At 32.3% G+C, this 20,025-nt stretch overlaps 1 protein-coding gene across 2 annotated transcripts; it reads right to left on the reverse strand.

Moving 5' to 3' along the window:
- Window positions 1-2,879: 2,879 nt before the first annotated feature.
- On the reverse strand, window positions 2,880-16,948 carry LOC134683103 (mucolipin-1-like). Of its 2 annotated transcripts, XM_063542187.1 has the most exons (14): window positions 16,429-16,948; window positions 16,090-16,262; window positions 14,575-14,766; window positions 13,847-14,012; window positions 12,545-12,638; window positions 11,540-11,633; window positions 10,494-10,590; window positions 8,852-8,955; window positions 8,303-8,452; window positions 7,355-7,471; window positions 6,194-6,316; window positions 5,567-5,779; window positions 4,778-4,905; window positions 2,880-3,129 (listed from the first exon to the last, which is right to left on the reverse strand). In XM_063542187.1, exons 1-14 carry the CDS (start codon window positions 16,526-16,528, stop codon window positions 3,078-3,080), a joined length of 1,803 nt encoding a protein of 600 aa, XP_063398257.1. In that variant the 5' UTR covers window positions 16,529-16,948; the 3' UTR covers window positions 2,880-3,077. The 2 variants fall into 2 exon arrangements, with proteins under 2 accessions (XP_063398257.1, XP_063398258.1); XM_063542188.1 differs by lacking the exon at window positions 14,575-14,766 and having other exon boundaries at window positions 16,429-16,945.
- Between the last annotated feature and the right edge of the window lie 3,077 nt (window positions 16,949-20,025).

Consider the following 20,025-nt stretch of genomic DNA (forward strand, 5'->3'; position numbering starts at 1 on the left):
GGGGTAAGTTGAAATCTGCAGTAGGTTGTGGGATTTTCTCGCTGTGGGAAACCCATTTGTGGGTTTCGAATGTGTATTCAATCATTGGTCGGGTAGTTGTCTCTGTGACACATTCCCCATATCATCCACTATTTAGATTTATGATAGGATGATTTTTTATTTTTATAATGATACTTAATTAAAGCCAATATAATCATATTGCATTGTACTACACAGGTAAACATGATTTTGCGTGAGATTAACCTCAAACAAGCTTATACATTAATACTAGGACAGTTGTAAAAGCATGATGTTATGTGGTGTTGTAATGCTTGTCTAAGCTGCGATACAAGTCGCAAAGCCTGTTGTAAGGATGATTATCCGTTAGCAATCCAGACGGAGTCATTTAGTTGTACAAAGCTTTACATTTCAGATAGGAGAAAACTTAGGATCTTTGATTTTTTTTCTTTTTCTTCTAAATTCTTAGGTTTCAGTCTAGCAAAAGCCGAGTTGCAGTAGCCAGTACTTCGGTACTGGCATAAAAATACGGGTTTTTGTGTTATGAAAATTTGCTGTTACAAAATGTTAGAAATTATCATAGATAAAGGAATGTATTCCCCTCATGCAAAGCTTTGATTCCTTTCACGGATTTTGGCAATTTTTTTTTGGACCTTTTGGATTATAGCTCTTCAAGCTTTGGATTTCAAATACTTTTTCCTCGAGCATCACCGAAGAGACATGTATTGTCGAAATGCGCATCTAGTGCAGGAAAATTGGTACCGTTAATGTTATTGCATGCATATCTGTAACAGGAAACAATTTATGCCAACGCACCCGGGCTCGCTCTATTGGATTTCAAGCAAGTTTTTTTTTTATATCTTTACCCTGATTTATCTCCATCGTCAATTTTTAGAAACTTGAATATCGAAAAAAAACTACTTTTACCGTAATGTGTTTTTGCATAAATTGTTTATGGTATAACAACTATTAAAAACTTAAGGTTCTTAAGTATCGATTTTCTTATAAGTGAGGTTTATAATGAGTTATAGAACAACTTTATATATTGAAATATAGATAAACTCATCATAAATACCAAGATTGCAATATTGTATTTGCACTATTTCATATAGAACAATTTCAAGGTATTGAATACATGTCGTCAGAAAGGTTTTATCTTTACTCATCTTGTATTGACCTATCGTAATTGATCAGTGATCAACGTTCCTGGTTGTGTTCGCGTCATAGAAACCTTATTCAGTAGATCGTCAATGTATGGAAATCTAGTAAAGAATACATGTCCGTTTTGAAGAATGTTATTGCCATTGACCTTAATTACATGTCAACGTTAAGCTATCACTGTAAGGGCCATTTCCACAGATCCTTTAAACAATTTTTTTGTTGTATACAATAAAAGTAAGGTGCAATGTCGATCTGGCGAGATTCATCGACGCTTTCGAGGTTAGGTCCGTTTCTCTGATTCTATAAGCAGCCGGCTTACTGTATTTAGTGTATGGAATAAATGCTATAATATATGTGCGTATTCGTCTTGCGGGGTTAATCTGATATTACCCTTATTTTCGTTGGTCATGGTGTATGTCCAGTTTCTTTGATATTTGAAATGAAACCTTGATCAAAAAGACTCAGCAAGCCATTCAATTATCATAAGTAAAGCAGGCGAAAAATCTCAACTGTGCACTGTTGTTTAAAATTTGCGATCGTCAAAACAAAAATTTTTAATCCGAAAAGAACAACACAGTTATGGAAACTATACAGAGAATACCAAAGAAAATTAACAAGTTATCAAGTAAATTTTATAAAAGAACAATATGGTTTGAAAAAAATTACAAACACAAAGGAAAAGGACAGAAGATTGGGATAAAGACTCAAAGTAAAATCTCAAAATACTGAACGCCGAAGAAAATAAAAAACGAAAAGTCAGTTATAAAATGGCAAAATCAAATACTCAAACATATCAAACAAATGGATAGAAAACAACTATGTACACAAAGAACATTCATTGATCGAAAATAAACAAAAGCATGCGAAAACTTTGAGCTATGCAAATCCAATAGTGACACAAAATGCAGACAAAAATAAGCATTTCACCTTCTACACCTGTTAGACTTAAAATTACAACTTTACGTCAGAAGAAATGATTTCAGTTCTACATTAGAAATCTTTCCATTTCTATGTAGCAACATTCCAGCCGTGTCAACTACGGAGTATGTATGTCCTAATATTTACGGACTTGAATTCCCTATAATGATTTCCTTGATAGAGGGCATTCACTCACAAGTAAGCTATACAACAAATGGTGGAGTTGAAATCATTCTTTCGTAAATTTAACAGACGCCATTACGTGTTGGTTGACTTACATGAAATATCTGTTTAACAGATGATAGCGGATACGTTCCTAATATCGTTATTACAATATTGTCTCCTTCATACGAATAAGAACTACCAAATTAAAGTTATAACCGAGTTTCTACTAACATTATCAGCCTGACAGGTGCCACATGTGGATCAGGATACGCTTGTCCTTCCAAATCGTGTAACTTTCTATATTGTGTCTTTGTGCTATTTTTTGTCTATTGGTCTTTTTTCTTTTTTAGCCTAGGCGTTGACAGGTTGTTTTTTTAATTTTTTACTTGAATGTCCCTCGTTCGCCTCTCATTTAAACAGATGTTAATTAATGTTGCCTTTATTTGTATATGTCTTGTGTATAAGAATAAATATTATTTACTGGTTAAAATGTATGGAAGGTATCAATGATGCCTCCTTGTTGTATTCTTTTCTTTTTCCCGACTTTATGCATTATTTTAATGCATTTTGAAAGTTATTGTTATAATGATATTTTTCATGAAAGTTACAACATATTTCAGAATATAATGAAAAAGACGTTATATTAATCTTATTCTCTTTGATGTGTTATATTAACAGTAACAATATACATTGCATTTGCTCAACAAGTAAAATAGACAGCATTCTTTTTATCAACACAAACACCACAGCTTGAGCTCATGAATACAATGTCAATAAATTGTTCGATTTTGATATAAAAAATTCTCTTTAAAAACATGTATTGCATTATAGAGTCATCATGTATTGAACTGGTAGGATTTTCGATTGTATCGGTCTTCATCGCAAAATCTGAAAAATGAAGAAATGTTTATGTTTTAGTTAGATTTTATAAAAAAAAAAATTAAAAAAAATGACCCCGTAAATATATAGAGATGTCCTGACCAATGATACTATTTTTAATTAAGCAATGTAGATATCGTCCATTATCATTAAACAAGTATGCCTATTTGTTAAGGGTCCAGCTGAAGGACGCCTCCGGGTGCGGGTGTTTCTCGCTCCATTGCAACTCATTGCAGGCCTTCGGCTGTTGTCTGCTCAATGGTAGGGTTGTTGTCGCTATGACACATTTCCCATTTTCATTGTCAACTTTATCTCGAACACTAAAACTGATACAGAGACGATCGTCACATGGTGAGATCTTATTCATCTTAGGCTTTTAAATGTTTTGTTTTGAGAGATCCAAAAAAGGTTTAATTCAGCGAAGGTGTCGGACCCACGGAATGTTTACGTGTTATTTTCATTGTAACACATATTTGCTCTTTGAACATTTGAATTATTTATGCATTCAAATCAATAACGTTATTCGGTAACATTATAACCTGCTCAATAACTATCATATTTTTTTATTCAAATAAATCAAAAACAAATATTAATAACAGATTCATCATAACTAACCATTTTATAAAAAAAAAACACGACAATAAATAGATGTAAAGGATTGACGAAAATCGTCAAAGTGACAACCAAAAAAGTCGAAAACAACCCGACAACGCCAGCACTAAATTAAAATAATTCCACAGACGAAACAACAGTTTATAAAACACAATAAAAAAAAACAAGACTGAGCAACACGAACCCTAACAAAGATTTGGGGTGATCTTAGATCTTTTAGAACTTTAGGACGTTCCTGCTTTACATATGACACCCATCGTTGTTCAAATAAGACGTTGTTTTAAAAAGTAGGATGAAATTCAGCACATATTTGTATCAAAATGTCATAACCTACCATTTTATCAAAAGTTATTCAATTCCTTAAATAAAAATAGGTCTTTTTTAACGGAATTATTCCAAACAATACCAATTTAATGTGCTTAAAGAATAGAATAATGATCATTATTTACCCTTATTTTGATGCAACAAACAGTTTGTTAAAATAACTTATATAATTGATTGTTATCCTGTGAGCTGGTTGATTGGAGTGTTACTCTACAATGTGCAATCCTTATTAGTCTTTTACAGTTTTGACAGACCACTACCTTCCATTGTTAATTAAATTGAAATATCAGAAAACGTAGTTAATGCACATACACATGCCATAAAATACTTTTTTGTAGCTATGATACATTTGTATGACGCACTGTTCATAATTCTTTTGTTGTGAACTGGTGAACTGTCGTAAATGAATGGGAGGTGTCCGATGCTATTATGTTCTTATTTTCTATTGTGTGATTAATTGGTGTATGTCTGTGTTCTGAGTGTATCAGGACAGGAACATGACAGTTATTATCAAATAGTCTGTTTTTGCGTATGTTGACGTTTGGTGTTTTTTTTAGCAGGTCGGTGTTTCTGTTGTTTCATTGGTTTTTGTTTCTTTTATAGTTGATGTGTTATCCTTGGTTTTGTTATGTGACCCAGCTTTGATTTCGCTTAATCGATTGCTGCCTAATAGAAAGATCAGGTAATCTGCTGTGTATCTTGAGCAACAATTGATACTTACGAGGTACACCCCAACATTGATGGACAAGAACTCCTTACACATGACGCACATGTTGGAGTATCAAACGTTTTCGATTCCATCCTTCCTAAAAATTTCAGAAGGTCACTTCTATGTTCTTTTTTATATTCCTAATAACAACAACATAAAAAAAATAAGAAAGTGGAACAAAACATAATTAGTTTATACACATAAAGAGTTATTAAGGCAAATGAATATTATTATTTTTTAACGGAATCTAATAGAAGCTAAACGTATAGATATAACTCTTCAACACCTCTTTTGCTTTAACTAAAAAAAAACGAAGTTTCATTTCACTCAGGCAAAATGAAGATTTTATTTCACTCAGGCAAAATGAACTTGCTATTATTAAGGTTCCTTTTTTATGTGAAATTGATCTTTAGCTGTTTAAGTTCTTATATACATATTCGGCTTTCAAGTACTGTAATTGTTCTTATTTTGACGGTGTATTTATTTTCACGAATTTCGCGGTTGGTTTATTATCGCAAAAATAAACACACGCAATTCTAAATCAAACCTTTCAACTGAAAGGCAATAATTATAAAATCGCGAAAATAAATACCCCGGAACGTGTTTGAAATACACAATTCGCGAAAATAAGTACCCGCGAAAAAAAGTACAAGTACATTTTTCGGGTTTTTAAGTGTTTTCGATGACGGTTAATCCAGGAAAGTGCTTAAAAGAAATTTAGAAAGGATTTCTTCCATTTGTTATAAAGATACTAAAGATCTTAATTTATGAATGAATTACGTTTTTGCATTATATACTCACATTGTCGTGTTGATGTTCATATGCTGTGTTGAATATTGCTATAAATATGTTTAGAGTTATCAGAGTGAATAAAGCCAAAAAGGCAACAAGAAAGAATCCATTGAAAAACCGAATGATTTCCTTGTCTGAGTCAACAGCAGTGAATGTCACATAAATTTCATCCCCGTTTACAAGAGCAAGCAAAGACTGGAAGGTTGATGTGAAAGAGGCAAACTGTAAATATTAAAAAAAAAGTATTACTCAAGCAAACAAAATGTAATTTATGATATAATAGAGAAGAACTTTGTTCAACTATATATACAATGCAGATTCGAATTTCAATGTTGTGATTCGTTTTGTTCCTTGTGATCTATATTTTATTCAATATATATTCAAAATTGATATAATTACATCCAGGTCTCAACAAACTACCCACATTAACAGTTTTGCCGTTAAATCGGTAAGGAAAACTTTTCATGAATTCTTTTATGACGCATTCCTTTGTTTAGTATGAGTCGTGTTTTAAAGCGAGACTACAAAGAGTGCTTTCTGAGGTTGATTTTTTAAGCATTTATCATATATATCGTTGGAATTAACTGTTGACCCCAGTAAAAGTTATGTATACAGGATAATTACAACAAAGTGTACCTTTATATGATATGGTCCAAGCACAGCCCATGCACATAATACAAACCCACCAAATAATATGGAAACACAAGTCAGAAACTTGATAACAACAAATGCGGATCTCTCCATCACACTAAATAAAAGCTGAAATATAATTGCATATCATACAGTATGCTTATGTATTACGAATTAATAAAGCATGTGTCTAAACCATAAGCCGTATGAATGATATAATGTTAAAACTGGTACATGTTTACTGACTACGTAGCTGATGATTTCCTCGAGGACGATACATCTACATATATAGTTGCACAGGCTTAGTAATTGCCACAAAAATCAACAAAGATATCAGATTAATAATAAAAAATACATCAGTGGTGTTCGAGTAAGGTCACTAAAATGTCAATAACAAATACACCATTTGAATAGTAATAAAAACCTCAAAATCATCAACAGTTTCCATATTGAACTTAAGGGCTCGACGCTCAAAAGATAATGCTAATGTAATAGGTCATTGTAGACCGATTCAATTAGAAATATATGAAGACTGCCTATGACTGGAGTAACTTTAACGTTTTTCTTTCCAGTAATTCGTTGGAAATGACCTTATTAATAATGTTTTGTCTGCTCAGCAGTTAACTCAGCTGTTGATACCCTGAGAAACTTAACTTCATACTGCAGTGGTATCGATGTAGGGTTGTAAAACTTCATTTAAGACACTCTGCTCATAGTTTGATACGCTGAACACGTGTTTCGTCCACATAAGACTCATCTGGACACATAGTTCGTGTAGAAAAACCTGGCTTATAATTTTATACTACATGAATGATTTAATTGAATCAAACGACTTAAAAGATCAAAATAAGTAACACGGTGGAGGTCCTATGAAAAAAAATGCTTTCTTAAATTTCATATATTTAAATTTGTCTTTTGTGTTCGGTCTCATACGAGGGCGAATAATGTTCTCTAAATTATGAATCTGAATTATTTTAATTGCTAAACATTTCGATAACTCATTGGTGAAAAAGAAATTTTCCAGTATTTATTTTAAAATCCTATCAAAACTAAAATATTTTGTATCTAATTTAAAAACAAAACGGTTGAAGGCAATTTAATACACGAAATTGTTTGAAAAACATATTTATAAGACAATAAATATTTCAATTGATTACTCGTACTTACGCCGAATACATGATCATACGCTAAATAATGCAAAACACTGATCCAAGTAAACAAACAGCCAATACCTAGGAGGATTCCAGTTGCGTCATACATTGATATAATATAGTTTGTCTGTAGCTGAAGTAGAACATATGAAAGAATAATATAAAAGTGAATACTTAGAATCGGGCATCATTTGTCGCGAAGAAAGATCTTCTATAAGAAAAGTAGATAAACTAAGGCTACTTTGAAGCCCTTTGAATTTGAAACGTAAAACTGTTTTATATATTAATTAAACAACACACTTCGAATTTTCACAAGACAAACCTTTAATACTTAGATAGAAGCAAAATGATTATGTACCACAAGATGTCTTATGCAAGGTTCTCTATTTAAGATAAACTTTTTTTGTAGGGCTTTTGTTCGTAAATAATTTTAATTAAACCAAAATGTAAGATTGTCTTCAAGTGCCGAAACTTAAATGTCGGCCTGTTTATGACATCATTCTAACATTAAATCTTATTTATAAAAACTAAAATTTCCATATCTTTCTCCGTATAACGATTTATCCGTTCAAAATTATTTACAAATTAAAGACTTGGGGATGTTTTATATTTGTGCAATTTCCGTGGCCGAAACATCGACGGGATCATAACCTTCTTGATATTTCATAAATTAAAAATACAAAACAGAAAAATATAAGGGCGAAAGATATTAGTTGGACATTCAAATTCATAGATCAAAAATAAACTGACAATGCCATGGCTAAAAGAAAAAGAAAAAAATAAACAGACAAGTATTAGTACATAAGACACAACATAGAACACTGAAGACCTAGCAACACGAACCCTATCAGAAATTTTGGGTGATCTCATGTGCTCCGGAAGGGTATGCAGAACCTTTTCCACATGTTGCACCCGTCGTGTTGCTCATGTTATTGATAAATTTCTATATAAAAAAAAAACTTACCCCATGATCAATGCTAATTTTTATCACCGATCCAACTATTGTAACACAATGTGAAAGGAACAAAATTAAATCGTTTAGTTTAAATATTTCCCAGCATGCCCTTGTTGATAATATCTTTCCTGTCAAATCGTTGTAGTAGTCTCTTGTTTTCTGAAATAAACATTGAAAATGATTTCGACAAATATCAGGTTTTACTGTACGGATTACATAAGCTTTTAAGATATGTTTTTTTTTATCATAAGACATGCTTTAAGTCATTTGGATTAGAAAGAATGAAAATTGCCTATCGAGTATACACATTCAATGGCAAATATGTTACTTCAATGCGCTTACATTCAATTACATTTATTTCAATGAAATATGTTTTCATAGTATCGCTTATCCCAAGTAACTTTTGACACTTCTTCAATATTGATGCTTAACTAGATAAATTTTTGTCTAAAAGAATTTTATTTACTAGTATATAATATATAGAGTATATTTCTTTTGATTATGACATTGAAGAATTGTCAATTTCAACGAACAATGTAATAAAGTCTATTGCATTACCTTGAACAGTATGGCAGAAGTAATCCAACCTTGCAAACAAAACAGCCCATGCAGTAAACAGAACAACAATGCAAGCGCAGAAATCACAATGTCTTGTGTTTTTGCTGAAATCATTGAGAAAATAGTCTTTTTGTAATGATTTTCTATCAAAAAAGGCTAATTATTTAACAATATAAAATGTTCGCTTTGATAGGTATAACGTATAAGCGAGGCAAAAGATACCAAAGGGACATTACAAGTCATACACCGAAAATAATCTGACAACACGATGACAAAATTCGATAAAACTACATCGTTCTTAGTTGCTCCGGAAGGGTAAGCAGATCCTGCTTTATGTATGTCATCCGCCCTGTTGCTCGAGTAAGTGAAACACGGTGATCAGTCTGATTCTTGGTAATATGACTGAAACTGAATGTAAATGAATTACATTTGTAATTACTTTCTCGTGTATTCGTGTTTCACAAAAGGTCAAAATCTAGATTATTAAATTTGCATTTGATCTTGACATCAATTTAAAGGTCATACAGTAAAGGCCACAAATAAAAAGAGGATAGTTCTTTTCTATAAAAATGAATCAAAATCATAACTCAGTATGTGACCTTGACCTGTGTTTCATTTTTGTTGACCAAGGACCTAAAATTAAGGGAGCTACCATTTGATTTTTATAGGGGGGGGGGGGGGGGATAGGATGAAAAATTTTGTCCTGCCTGTTTTTTTAGTTGTAATCTCTGTCCTGCCTTTTTATTTTTCACTCTACCCGGTCCTGCCTTTTTTTATTTAGTTTATCCTTACTTTTTTTACATAAATTGTCATCATGACTTTTTTTTTGCAGGTGTCTCATCCTGCCTTTTTTTTACTCAAAACTCCTGTCCTGCCTATTTTTTTTCAAATTTCATCCTAGCCCCCCCATAAAAATCAAATGGTAGCTCCCTAAGATACCCTACGTATCTTTGAGTTTTGATTTATGAGTGACTATGAAATTGCGCTTACATTTATGTTAGGTAAAGAAGGGGAACTAACTCTCAGAACGCTTCGATGACAATTAAATGTAATATGTGTGAGGATAAAACAAGCAATTTGGAAATATAAATATGTCGCTCTCTTTTTCGGTTGCAACTGAGAAATCATAAAAAAAAAAGTGTTGAAGAGAAATATCTATTATAAAGAAAACTGTTTGTCAAACATGGTCAGTTTTAGATGCGTATAAACCAAACGATATTATATAAAAAAAATATATAAGCGACATCGTTTGAAACATCAATACATGTGGAAATAAAGATTAGTTGGAAGAAAAAATAAGCAAAAGAAAAACAAACAATCTACACAAAAGCAAAGGGTCTTTCCAGAAAGTGGAAAAGCCTTATCATAAACAGCTCAAATATTTTAGTCAAAGGAACAGAAATTCGTGATGTCAAAGCTTGATTAATGGTTTTGTTAATTGATAAGTAATTCAAGCGTGTGCTTGGTGTTTTAAACAAAAATCCATCTTAAAATTATGATGATTAAAATTTTGTTTTCAAATATTATTTTTACATAAAAGATTCATATCACGAGTCTAATTGACTTGCTGAATCATTATACACTATCCAATTAAACCATGCTAAATTTACAGAACAACATTATTTAACCGTATGTCACCTACCGTTTCTAGCACTATCTGAATTGCATTTTACTTCTTCAATGTTTGTTTTGAGCTTAACTGTTATTTGTCCATCTATTTTTCGATTGTCAAAGTAAACCTGCACCAGTTAACGATGAAAAGAACAAACATTGATATTAAAAACTAACTATAAAAATGACATGAGGTAGAGGTATTTGTATGATTTTTATTTTTATTACTAATTGTTACTAATCTGCTTGCTATTGTCGAATGAAAAAAGTATATTCACTCGTCTGGATGATCATTAATATTAAATATAATAATAAGTCGCATTCGGTGATGTCAACGAGTTACATTAAGATAAAAAGTCATCCTTTGTCACGATAGTCATATTAAAGCCGACAAATAACTGGAATGTACTTATACATATAGATAATTTGATTGATGTCAAAGACTATATGTTTATACAAACTAGACAGATCATTTACGAATACACATACATGTTTTGTTGCAAATGTGTAGTTTTCGAACAGACAAAACAGCAACATAGAATAAAATAGCAATGGACCTGACTTGTTTATCATATTATTCAACATAAATAAAGGCAACAGTAGTATATCGCTGTTCAAAACTCATAAATCCATGGACAAAAAACAAAATCGGGGTAACAAACCAAAACCGAGGGAAACGCATTAAATATAAGAGGAGAACAACGACACAACACCGAAACGCAACACACACAGAAACGGACCAAGCATCAGACAAAACACCACGAGAATAACAAATATAACATGAAAACCAAATACATGAATTTGGGATAGACAAGCACCGCACCACGTCCCATCTCAATATCTCAAAAACAAGAGAAAACACAAACGACTCAACGCCAAAATGCAACACACACAGAAACGAACAACAATATAACAATGGTCATCCTCCCGACCTGGCACAGGACACCCCCAAAGGGGAATAAAAGTGGTGGGTTGAACCTGGCCCTGCAGCATGCCAAACCTCGCTCTCCAATGGCAAAGTCAAACACAACACCGAAATGACAAACACTAATGGAAACCTAACGAAATACTACTTACAGTTCCGTGAATACCGAAACACTGTACAGCTTTTCCAGTTTCAGCATTCAAATGGATTGAACTTAGTTTGAATTCAATGTTAACCGATAACAACCTAAAACACATAAATAGAAATGAGTAGAGAAATAGTTCGTTCACACATGAGAAATAAATTATCATCATCATTTTCACAATTTGTTGCTCACAATCAAATATCAGAAAACTGTTAAGACTAAGCAACACAAACACCAACAAAAACTAGGGGTAATATCAAGTGCTCTAGAAGGGTAAGCAGATCCTGCTCCACATGTGACATCCGTCGTGTTGCTTAAGTTAATACAAATCCGATAGATATTCTAATTCGGTAGGTCACATTCATGAAAAGGTACAGCTTGTCCCAGTAAATCTTAATAACCATACAAAACTGTAGTAAGTCAGGAGAAGCATTTGTCATGTTATGACATATTGGGAAAACCTTGTGTTGGCCACAATATATAAACATTAATACCTTGAGCAGAAACTCCATCTTCTGTGTTTGATGGTGAAATAGTTAGTTGTCTGAAGTAACAAACAATTACGTTTACAAACATATTTGTAAGCATTTACATCTAAATGCTCAGAGACCTTGTTTGGCAAATTTTATGGAGACTTTTGAATCTTGCAGGTAGGAGGTTTACCTCGCTATAAAACCTGGTTTCACCACCCATTTCCTGAATATGGCATATTTTCCCCCTTTTCTGTTGATTGATATCGTTTATTTTGAAACTTTTTGTGGAATTCCCCTTATTGAATTTGTGTTGGATTTCACAAGTTTTGTTCTACTTTTTTCTGCATCAAAGAATTATCAGAAATTACAGTTTTGTCAACAAATTTCCTATAAAGCGTGATTCCTATTACATGAAATGGGAGGAAATATAATAAATACATACGTACTAAGATCTACTAACATTACAACATAATATAAAAAATAAAAGAAAGGTGCAGATTTGTTTGCGTAGTTTATTAATCTACACCAAAATATATTACCTGACAAGTTTTCCATCAGTACTTCTCATCAGGTCTGCTATGCTTGGTTGAAATCCATACCCTGGTGGACTTTGTTTATCAATGTCTCTACAGTCTGGTAATAAATAGAAAACTTTACACCATCAACATGCTCGAAGTATTTTTTTAAAGGATAATTGATATAGTTGACAGACAAGTTTTATATCAGAAAGTATGCACAGGAAGTTGAAATATTTTTTTCTTTTGAATTGTAGGAAGCAAAATTAATTTCTCATGATTTTTGTTTTATATTAATCATTAAACAACTCAATCCTTTATGACGATACCTTCCATTTATTGTCTAAATAAAATTTATAAGCATTTTTGACTCATCTGTTCCATCCAGTTGAATTAACAGATACTAGAGAAATGATATATGTGTTCCTTACTTTGACATTCATCTAGAAAATAGACATATATTGCCTGTGAAGAACTTATAGTTTGTCAAGAAATTAACTGCCGATTGTACTATTCCTCAATTTTCTTACTTCAATCGACATTACATGGTGCACCGGTACCAAGTATTTTTGAATTTAGTTAACGCAAGCAGAGTCACGACACTGGTTGTTTATCAATGATTACTGGTTGTATTTTGTGGACAGAATGCTCGTTTGACGTATAAAATGTGAAGCCTGGTATCTATTGGGATTTTATTTGTATGTGTTTTATCTAAAAAAAAATTACGTAAAAGAAACAAAATTATGCCAACAATGGCAGAGTTCAGTACTGGCGCTTGAGGACTATTGTTTGTCTTTTTGTAGTTCTGTCTCGATAAGATAATAGACAAAAATCATATAATTGAGAATGGAAATCGGGAATATGTCAAAAAGACAACAAAAAAAATACTAAAGAGCAGAAAACAGCTGAAGGCCAACAATGGGTCTTCCCGCACCCAGAAGTGGTGCTCAGCTCAGCATATAAAAAATATGTACTAGTTCATACATATTTAGGTATCATTGACTAGATTAACGCATACCCAAGGTAAGAGGTAAGCTGTGTCTTTTTGTTCAACGAAAAAAATAAATTTAGGTTCAGCAAAAATTTATTGTGCATGAGGCAGCCGAATCAAAACAGTTCAAAATTTACCACAGACAACGGTAACAGATATCGAACTCTAAACGACACACAAATCTAAATGATCAAAAAAGGTGGCCAAATTATTTGTTAACATGACACTAGGAAGAAGATTTTGTCAATTTATTTATAAGCTATCAGTTACAGTTAAGTCTGTATATGTTGTTGATAGTTTATGATATCAAGCTGTCTATGGTACGGCTGTGTTACCTGTTTTACGAGTTGTGTCAATTGTCGCTATTTTTTCTTCGGCTATATTATATATTCCTGTTTTGAAGTAATTGAGACATAGTGTTACTGGTTTTTCCTTTCCACCTGTTCCGTTTGTCCGTCGTATAAAGAAAGACCCGACAGATGTTGTGGGTATGTTGTAAACCTACGGATCAAAACATAATATACAATCGAGGCTAGTAAGATCGAAAGATAATATACAATCGAGGCTAGTAAGAAATTGCATAATATTATGAAATATCAATAATTATGAAACTTCAAAGATATCAGTTAATCGGATAGTTTTGTAACAGTACTATGGGTTTTGTTGTATTTAAAATTATGAAAATGGATATATATTACTAGAGTATTTTAGACAAATCAACATGTTTTTTCTTCGTTGTTTTGTTCACTATATATAGATAAATAATTGATACAATTTAATTTTCGTATTTGTTAAGAGTAGTGAAACATGCACAAATATCATATAACATTCGGGGTTTCAATTCTTAAGTCAATTGTACTCAAATACCCTCTTTCGATCTAACAAACGGACGGATATTGGTTTGTAATTAAGCCACTTTGCTTTAAACTCGTCCAATACAAATTGAGCAGGTTTTAGACCAAATAAACAGTAATACATAATTTCACAATGTTGTACGAGTTTTGTTTGGTCCAACTGCACTCATGTAGACCTTAGTTTCAACCAAGTATGTGTTAATACTCACGTTTGTAACAGTGTAATTGATATGCTCTAACAGGTTATCTATGGTGTAAATGGCATATATACCAGTCGATGGAGGATAGGGCATAGTTTCATAATCCTGGGACCAGTCTTTTAACAACAAATGTTTCATTGCTATATTATTTCGTTCCAAAAAGTCAGCAAACTGTGCCCGATCATTTCCAAAAAGTACTAACTATAATGAGAAAATAAATTCGACTAACACTCATATTGTTAATTATTGTTGATAAATATATTTCTCAAAAACCGCAAATTTCCTTCGATCTCCAGAAACTACAATTATACTCGAAATGTTTCACTCGAAAAGGGTCTACCAATTTAAACTGACTGATTAAACTTTTTTTTTGTAAGGAAAGTTACTAGTGTTAAAAAGGGAAAGTCCATGTGTAAGATATGTAATCAATTCTACTTCAGAAATAGAGCATAACAAAAATAAGTTATATGTAATATCATTTAACACATGAGGCAAATGATATATCCTGGTTACTCAAATTTTTGCGTTATTTAAAATGCGAAATTATCCTTTATCATCAGATACACTTAAATATTTAACATTTTGTCATATTACTTTTACAGGAACTAGTTTACTTGGTCCCTAAAAGTTTTATGCCAAATATAAAAAAAATTATATTGTAGGACATTAATTTAATATAATTAATTTTTTCACTGTCCCAGGTTAGGGAGAAGGTTTGGATCCCGCATACATATTTTAATCACCACATTCTGTATGTATGTGATATTTTTAGTATATGAATTAGGCCGAGTTATTTTCTGTTTGAATTGTTTTACATTGTCATGTGGGGTCGTTTATAGCTGACTTTGCGGTATGGGCGTGCTCATTATTGAAGACCGTACGATGATCTTTTTAGTTGTTAATTTATGTGTCATTTGGTCTCTTGTGGAAAATTGTCTCATTGGCAATCATATTAAAAAAATATTGTATTTATCCAATAGCCATCAAATGTATTTAAAAATGAAATTATTTTCCTTCCTTGTTGTGTGCTGGAAAAATATTGACTTTGTTATTAATTATGACTTTATAAATCAATAAGAGACATCAGGAAGTGCTTAATCTGCAATACAAACAAATATCACTAAGATCAAATGATCATGTGACCACAGAGATAATTATTTCAAACATCTAAATAAATATTCCTTTTCATAGATATGTGTTTTCATTATCTGACAGATTATTTTTGTATTGATTTTGTCATTCAACGATATTTACCTTAGATAATGAACTAGGTGAGATGTGGGTATCACGATTCGGTAACAATTTAAAAAAAACACTCATATTACAATACAATTTTGATTCGAGTTATGAATTGATACACAAATTGTACAAACTGTAAAAATAAATAGTTCACATAATAAGCGTAGCTGTTGATTATGTTTCTGAACAGAACATGACAGTACATATGATATGACATTCCATAATTCGCACATATATAAAGAATCTATAAAAAAAAAAGGAAATATAAAATAAAAATAAAGTTACCTGATATGTGCAGAAAAACCATACTAAAGGCATCAGAATGAGTTTTTCAGGTATCCTACCAATACCACGATCTCTACATATCCGTGTGTATGGATCTTTGAAATGATTATCAAGTTTTTTAAGAAGTGCTGCCTCACCTCTCCCTTTGGTAGGAGATTTTTGCTGCAAATGATCTGCGTAAAAAAAAATAAGTGTAAAGCTGTAGCAATATTCAAAAGGGAAGGTATCAAAATGGAGAAATAGGTGGACACTTTTTTTTATTGATATGTTAATTGATTTCATATTTCATTTAACAGTCAGCTTTTTATTTTTTTTTAAATGACAATATCTCATATTTACCTTCAATGTTTTGGTCCGCAGTCTTCATCTCAAAACCAACACGTGCACGAGTTTTTGGCAATTCTCCATTGTTAGACATGTCTGCTGCGGGTGTTGCCATACCTTTAATCAACTTGTTTGTGATTTTATTTTACAATTCACCTGACGTAAATATAACTTCATACCACATTTCCTGTATCAGTTAATTGCGGAAATTTTAGAAATATAACCACATCCTGCATTTTATATGATATTTTATACATATTAATTATATGTGAACAAGAGAGAAATAAATTTTAACTTTATGTTAATAAAAAGGAAGTGTTATTCACTAGAGAAAAGTGGGGCTATGACATTATCCAAGCTTCGTTTGTTATAAGATATTGCTTGCGTCTAATCCTAACTAACGTTTGTGCAACGACTGTTATACAAATGGGAGGTTTAGCTAGCTATTAGACCATTTTCTGCACAAGAAAACGCCTGTAGTAAGTCAGGCGTATGACAGTTGTTATTCGCTCGTTTGATATGTTTTGGGGTTGGGTTTTTTTTGCCATTTGATTAAGAATTTTTCTTTTTTGAGTTTTCCTCTGAAAGCGTCATTTTTGTTATTGTACTTTTTTTTAACAATACATTCAGATGTACAAATACAATGTAAGAGATCATCCTATAGTTAAAGAATTGGTATATCAAATGAAAACGTTGTTGTACAATCTTCACTTAACACTGTTAAAATGCATCCGATGTATCAAGCAATAAATAGTTTATTAAAATGCAGCCTGGATTGTCATTATATAATGCATATGTTATAAACATTGTTTTTTTAAGCCAGTCTTATAGGCTTACGAAGCATTGTCGTTTTAAAACATTATTATACATGTATAGCTACATTTGATTTGATACAACATATTAAGTTTTACAGTTTTTACGTCGTGTAGTTTTATTAAAGTAAAAATGTTTATATAAAATCTTGTCTTATCCTTAAACAGTCTAGGATAACGTTTGCCACCGTTTTCGGGTTCCTGGTGAATAGTTCTTTAAGTGTTTCTTCTGGGGAGTCAAAGTTAACAGAGGTGAGTTCTTGTCTGAGTTCGTTCCTTCTATCAGAGTAAAGGTTACACAAAAGCAAACCGTGGATTTCATCTTCAGTCACATTGGAGTTGCACACTTTACAGAATCTCCGGTCGGCTGGATTATTTCGATATCAACCTCGTTCGACATCTAAAGGTAGTATACCACATCGAATTCTAGCTATAATCGGTCGCTGTTTTCTTGACAAAAACTTTTTTTTAACATAGGGTTCAGTATAAAATTCGGTCTTAAGTAACTTGTATGTTCTTAGTTTTGGCATGTTCTGAATATTAAAAGTCCATTAACTTTTGAAAGTATCTACCAGTTTAGTTTTAACGGATTCAATTACGTATTTTGTTGAGATCGTATCGTGGTTGTTTGAACAATTAATTAAGGCTGATATACCACTAATGTTCAGTATTACTTAAACACTATTGAATAAAGTGTTCTTGTAGCGTGTGAAAAGATCTGTATCCCAAAGGAATACTTTACGACTAATTTTATACCCACATCCCTGACGCATGGACTATTACAAGGATAACCGTATTTTCGAATATCTTTTTATATGTAGCATATAGATATAGGAAGATGTGGTGTGAGTGCCAATGAGACAACTCTCCATCCAAATAACAATTTAAAAAGTAAACCATTATAGGTTAAAGTACGGCCTTCCACACGGAGCATTGGCAAGTCCATATTATCCATATCAAGGTATTTTGATGTAAATACTACAAGTGCTCTTCTAGCTGCTGTTGAGAGCTCTTTCATAGAAACAGCGTAGTAAATATCGTCAGATATCATTAAGCCTAGATAGCGGTATTTTTTTGCGAAATCAATCCGGGTATTTCCAAGCATAAGTTCTAAGTCACATCTAGCGGCGGAAGCTTTCCGAAATATGCATGATCTTCGTTTTATCAATATTGACCTGTAAACAATTTAACTTTGTCCATTCATGTAGAGTTTCCAGCTGCGTTTGTAAACCAAGAGCACTTTCAGATACAAACACAATATCACCTGCATACAATAAGCAACTGACCATATCATTTCCAATTGGAGCTCCATTAGATAGACTTTTAATCTCTGGCACTAGGCTGTCTATGGATAAACAAAAAGTGTCGGAGCGAGGTTCTCACCTTGACATACACCAGAACCTATTGAGAACTATTCCGTGAGTACCAGGTGATAATCGGACAGCAACTTTAAGTTTTGAAGAGAGAATCTGATCGTTTTACACATATTCCAAGATTTTCATGAACTTAAAAGTTTATTCATCAAGTTAGTGTGGTTGACCGAGTCAAACGCTTTGCTTATGTCGACAAAACATAAGAATGTATTCAAACTCATCAGCTTTCTATTTTGCAGAATTGTGTACAAAGATTAAATATGATCAAGACATGACCTTAGACGCCTATATCCATTTTGTTCTAAGCGCAGGAAATTGTTGTTCTCGAGATATCTTACATGTCTTTCGTTCATTATTTGACTAAAAACTTTAGCTACAGTTTACATTAGACTTATGCCTCTATATCCCAACGGGCTACAATATATCTTTCCGTTTTTTTAATATCGGACAAATAATGCTTTGACACCACATATCAGGTACTATACCATGTAAAACGCAAACGTTATATAACTCATGAAGAATGGAAGTCAAACTGTTACTTTTTAAAATTTCATTGGGGATGTTGTCGATTCCAACTGCTTTGCCATTCTTTAACCTTTGCAATGCACGTTTTGTTTCTTTAAGTGAGATCGGATCGTTCATGAGTTGTAAATCCGTATCAATTGTTTCGGAAGAAGGATTGAGAGCTTCATATTCATGTTCTAATTGTTCGTTTAATTGCTGTAATTGCTCAATAAATCCAGAGTCGGCTTGCTTGAAAAGAGTCTTGAATATTCCGACTTCCACCTAGACAAAATATCATTTGGGTTACTAGAGACATATAGATTATTACATTGATACAAGTGGATAATCGGATTTATCCAATCTAGATAGTTAAAATTTTAAATTTAACTATCGAGATTGGATAAATCCGATAATCCACGCGTTACTATGCATTATCTGTTTCTCTAATGATTAAAAGATAAATGTCCCTCTTTTCTAAACCAAAATCCATTTCGAGTGCCTTCCACTTTCCACGAAGTTGTCAATTTCATGAGCACCTGTTGGAACATTTTGATAATTTCAGCGTGCTGAGAAAGGTTATGACCCTTTGACTCAACAAATCATCTTCTGGAGCACCGGTACCCACACGTTCATTAATTTTTTTTTATACAATGGGTTCGGGAAGAGATATATTTCCCTAAAATTAGAGAAACTTCCATAATCAATTATCACGCTATCGATATTTTTATTAGCTTCTCCCGGACTAAGTTTATTTACCTCCCACCAGAACTCTTTTGGATTAGTACGGTTAAATGTTTTAATATTATTAAGTCTCTGAGCTATATATTTACGTTCTTCCTGGCGTAAACGTTTATCAAATTGTCGCCTGTTTTTCATTTTTTTTTCAGTCGCCTATCCCCTTTAAAATGTAGATAGTTTTTCTC

This window comes from Mytilus trossulus, chromosome 9 (assembly GCF_036588685.1).
Source record: "Mytilus trossulus isolate FHL-02 chromosome 9, PNRI_Mtr1.1.1.hap1, whole genome shotgun sequence".
In the NCBI taxonomy this organism is placed as follows: Eukaryota; Metazoa; Mollusca; class Bivalvia; order Mytilida; family Mytilidae; genus Mytilus; species Mytilus trossulus.

Coding starts and splice junctions, on each gene's coding strand:
- LOC134683103 (XM_063542187.1), bottom strand. CDS start 16,528: ATGGCAACACCCGCAGCAGACATGTCTAACAATGGAGAATTGCCAAAA. Junction 16,263..16,428: donor TGCGGACCAAAACATTGAAG/GTAAATATGAGA, acceptor TTTTTTACGCAG/ATCATTTGCAGCAAAAATCT. Junction 8,453..8,851: donor CTTCTGCCATACTGTTCAAG/GTAATGCAATAG, acceptor TGTTTATTTCAG/AAAACAAGAGACTACTACAA.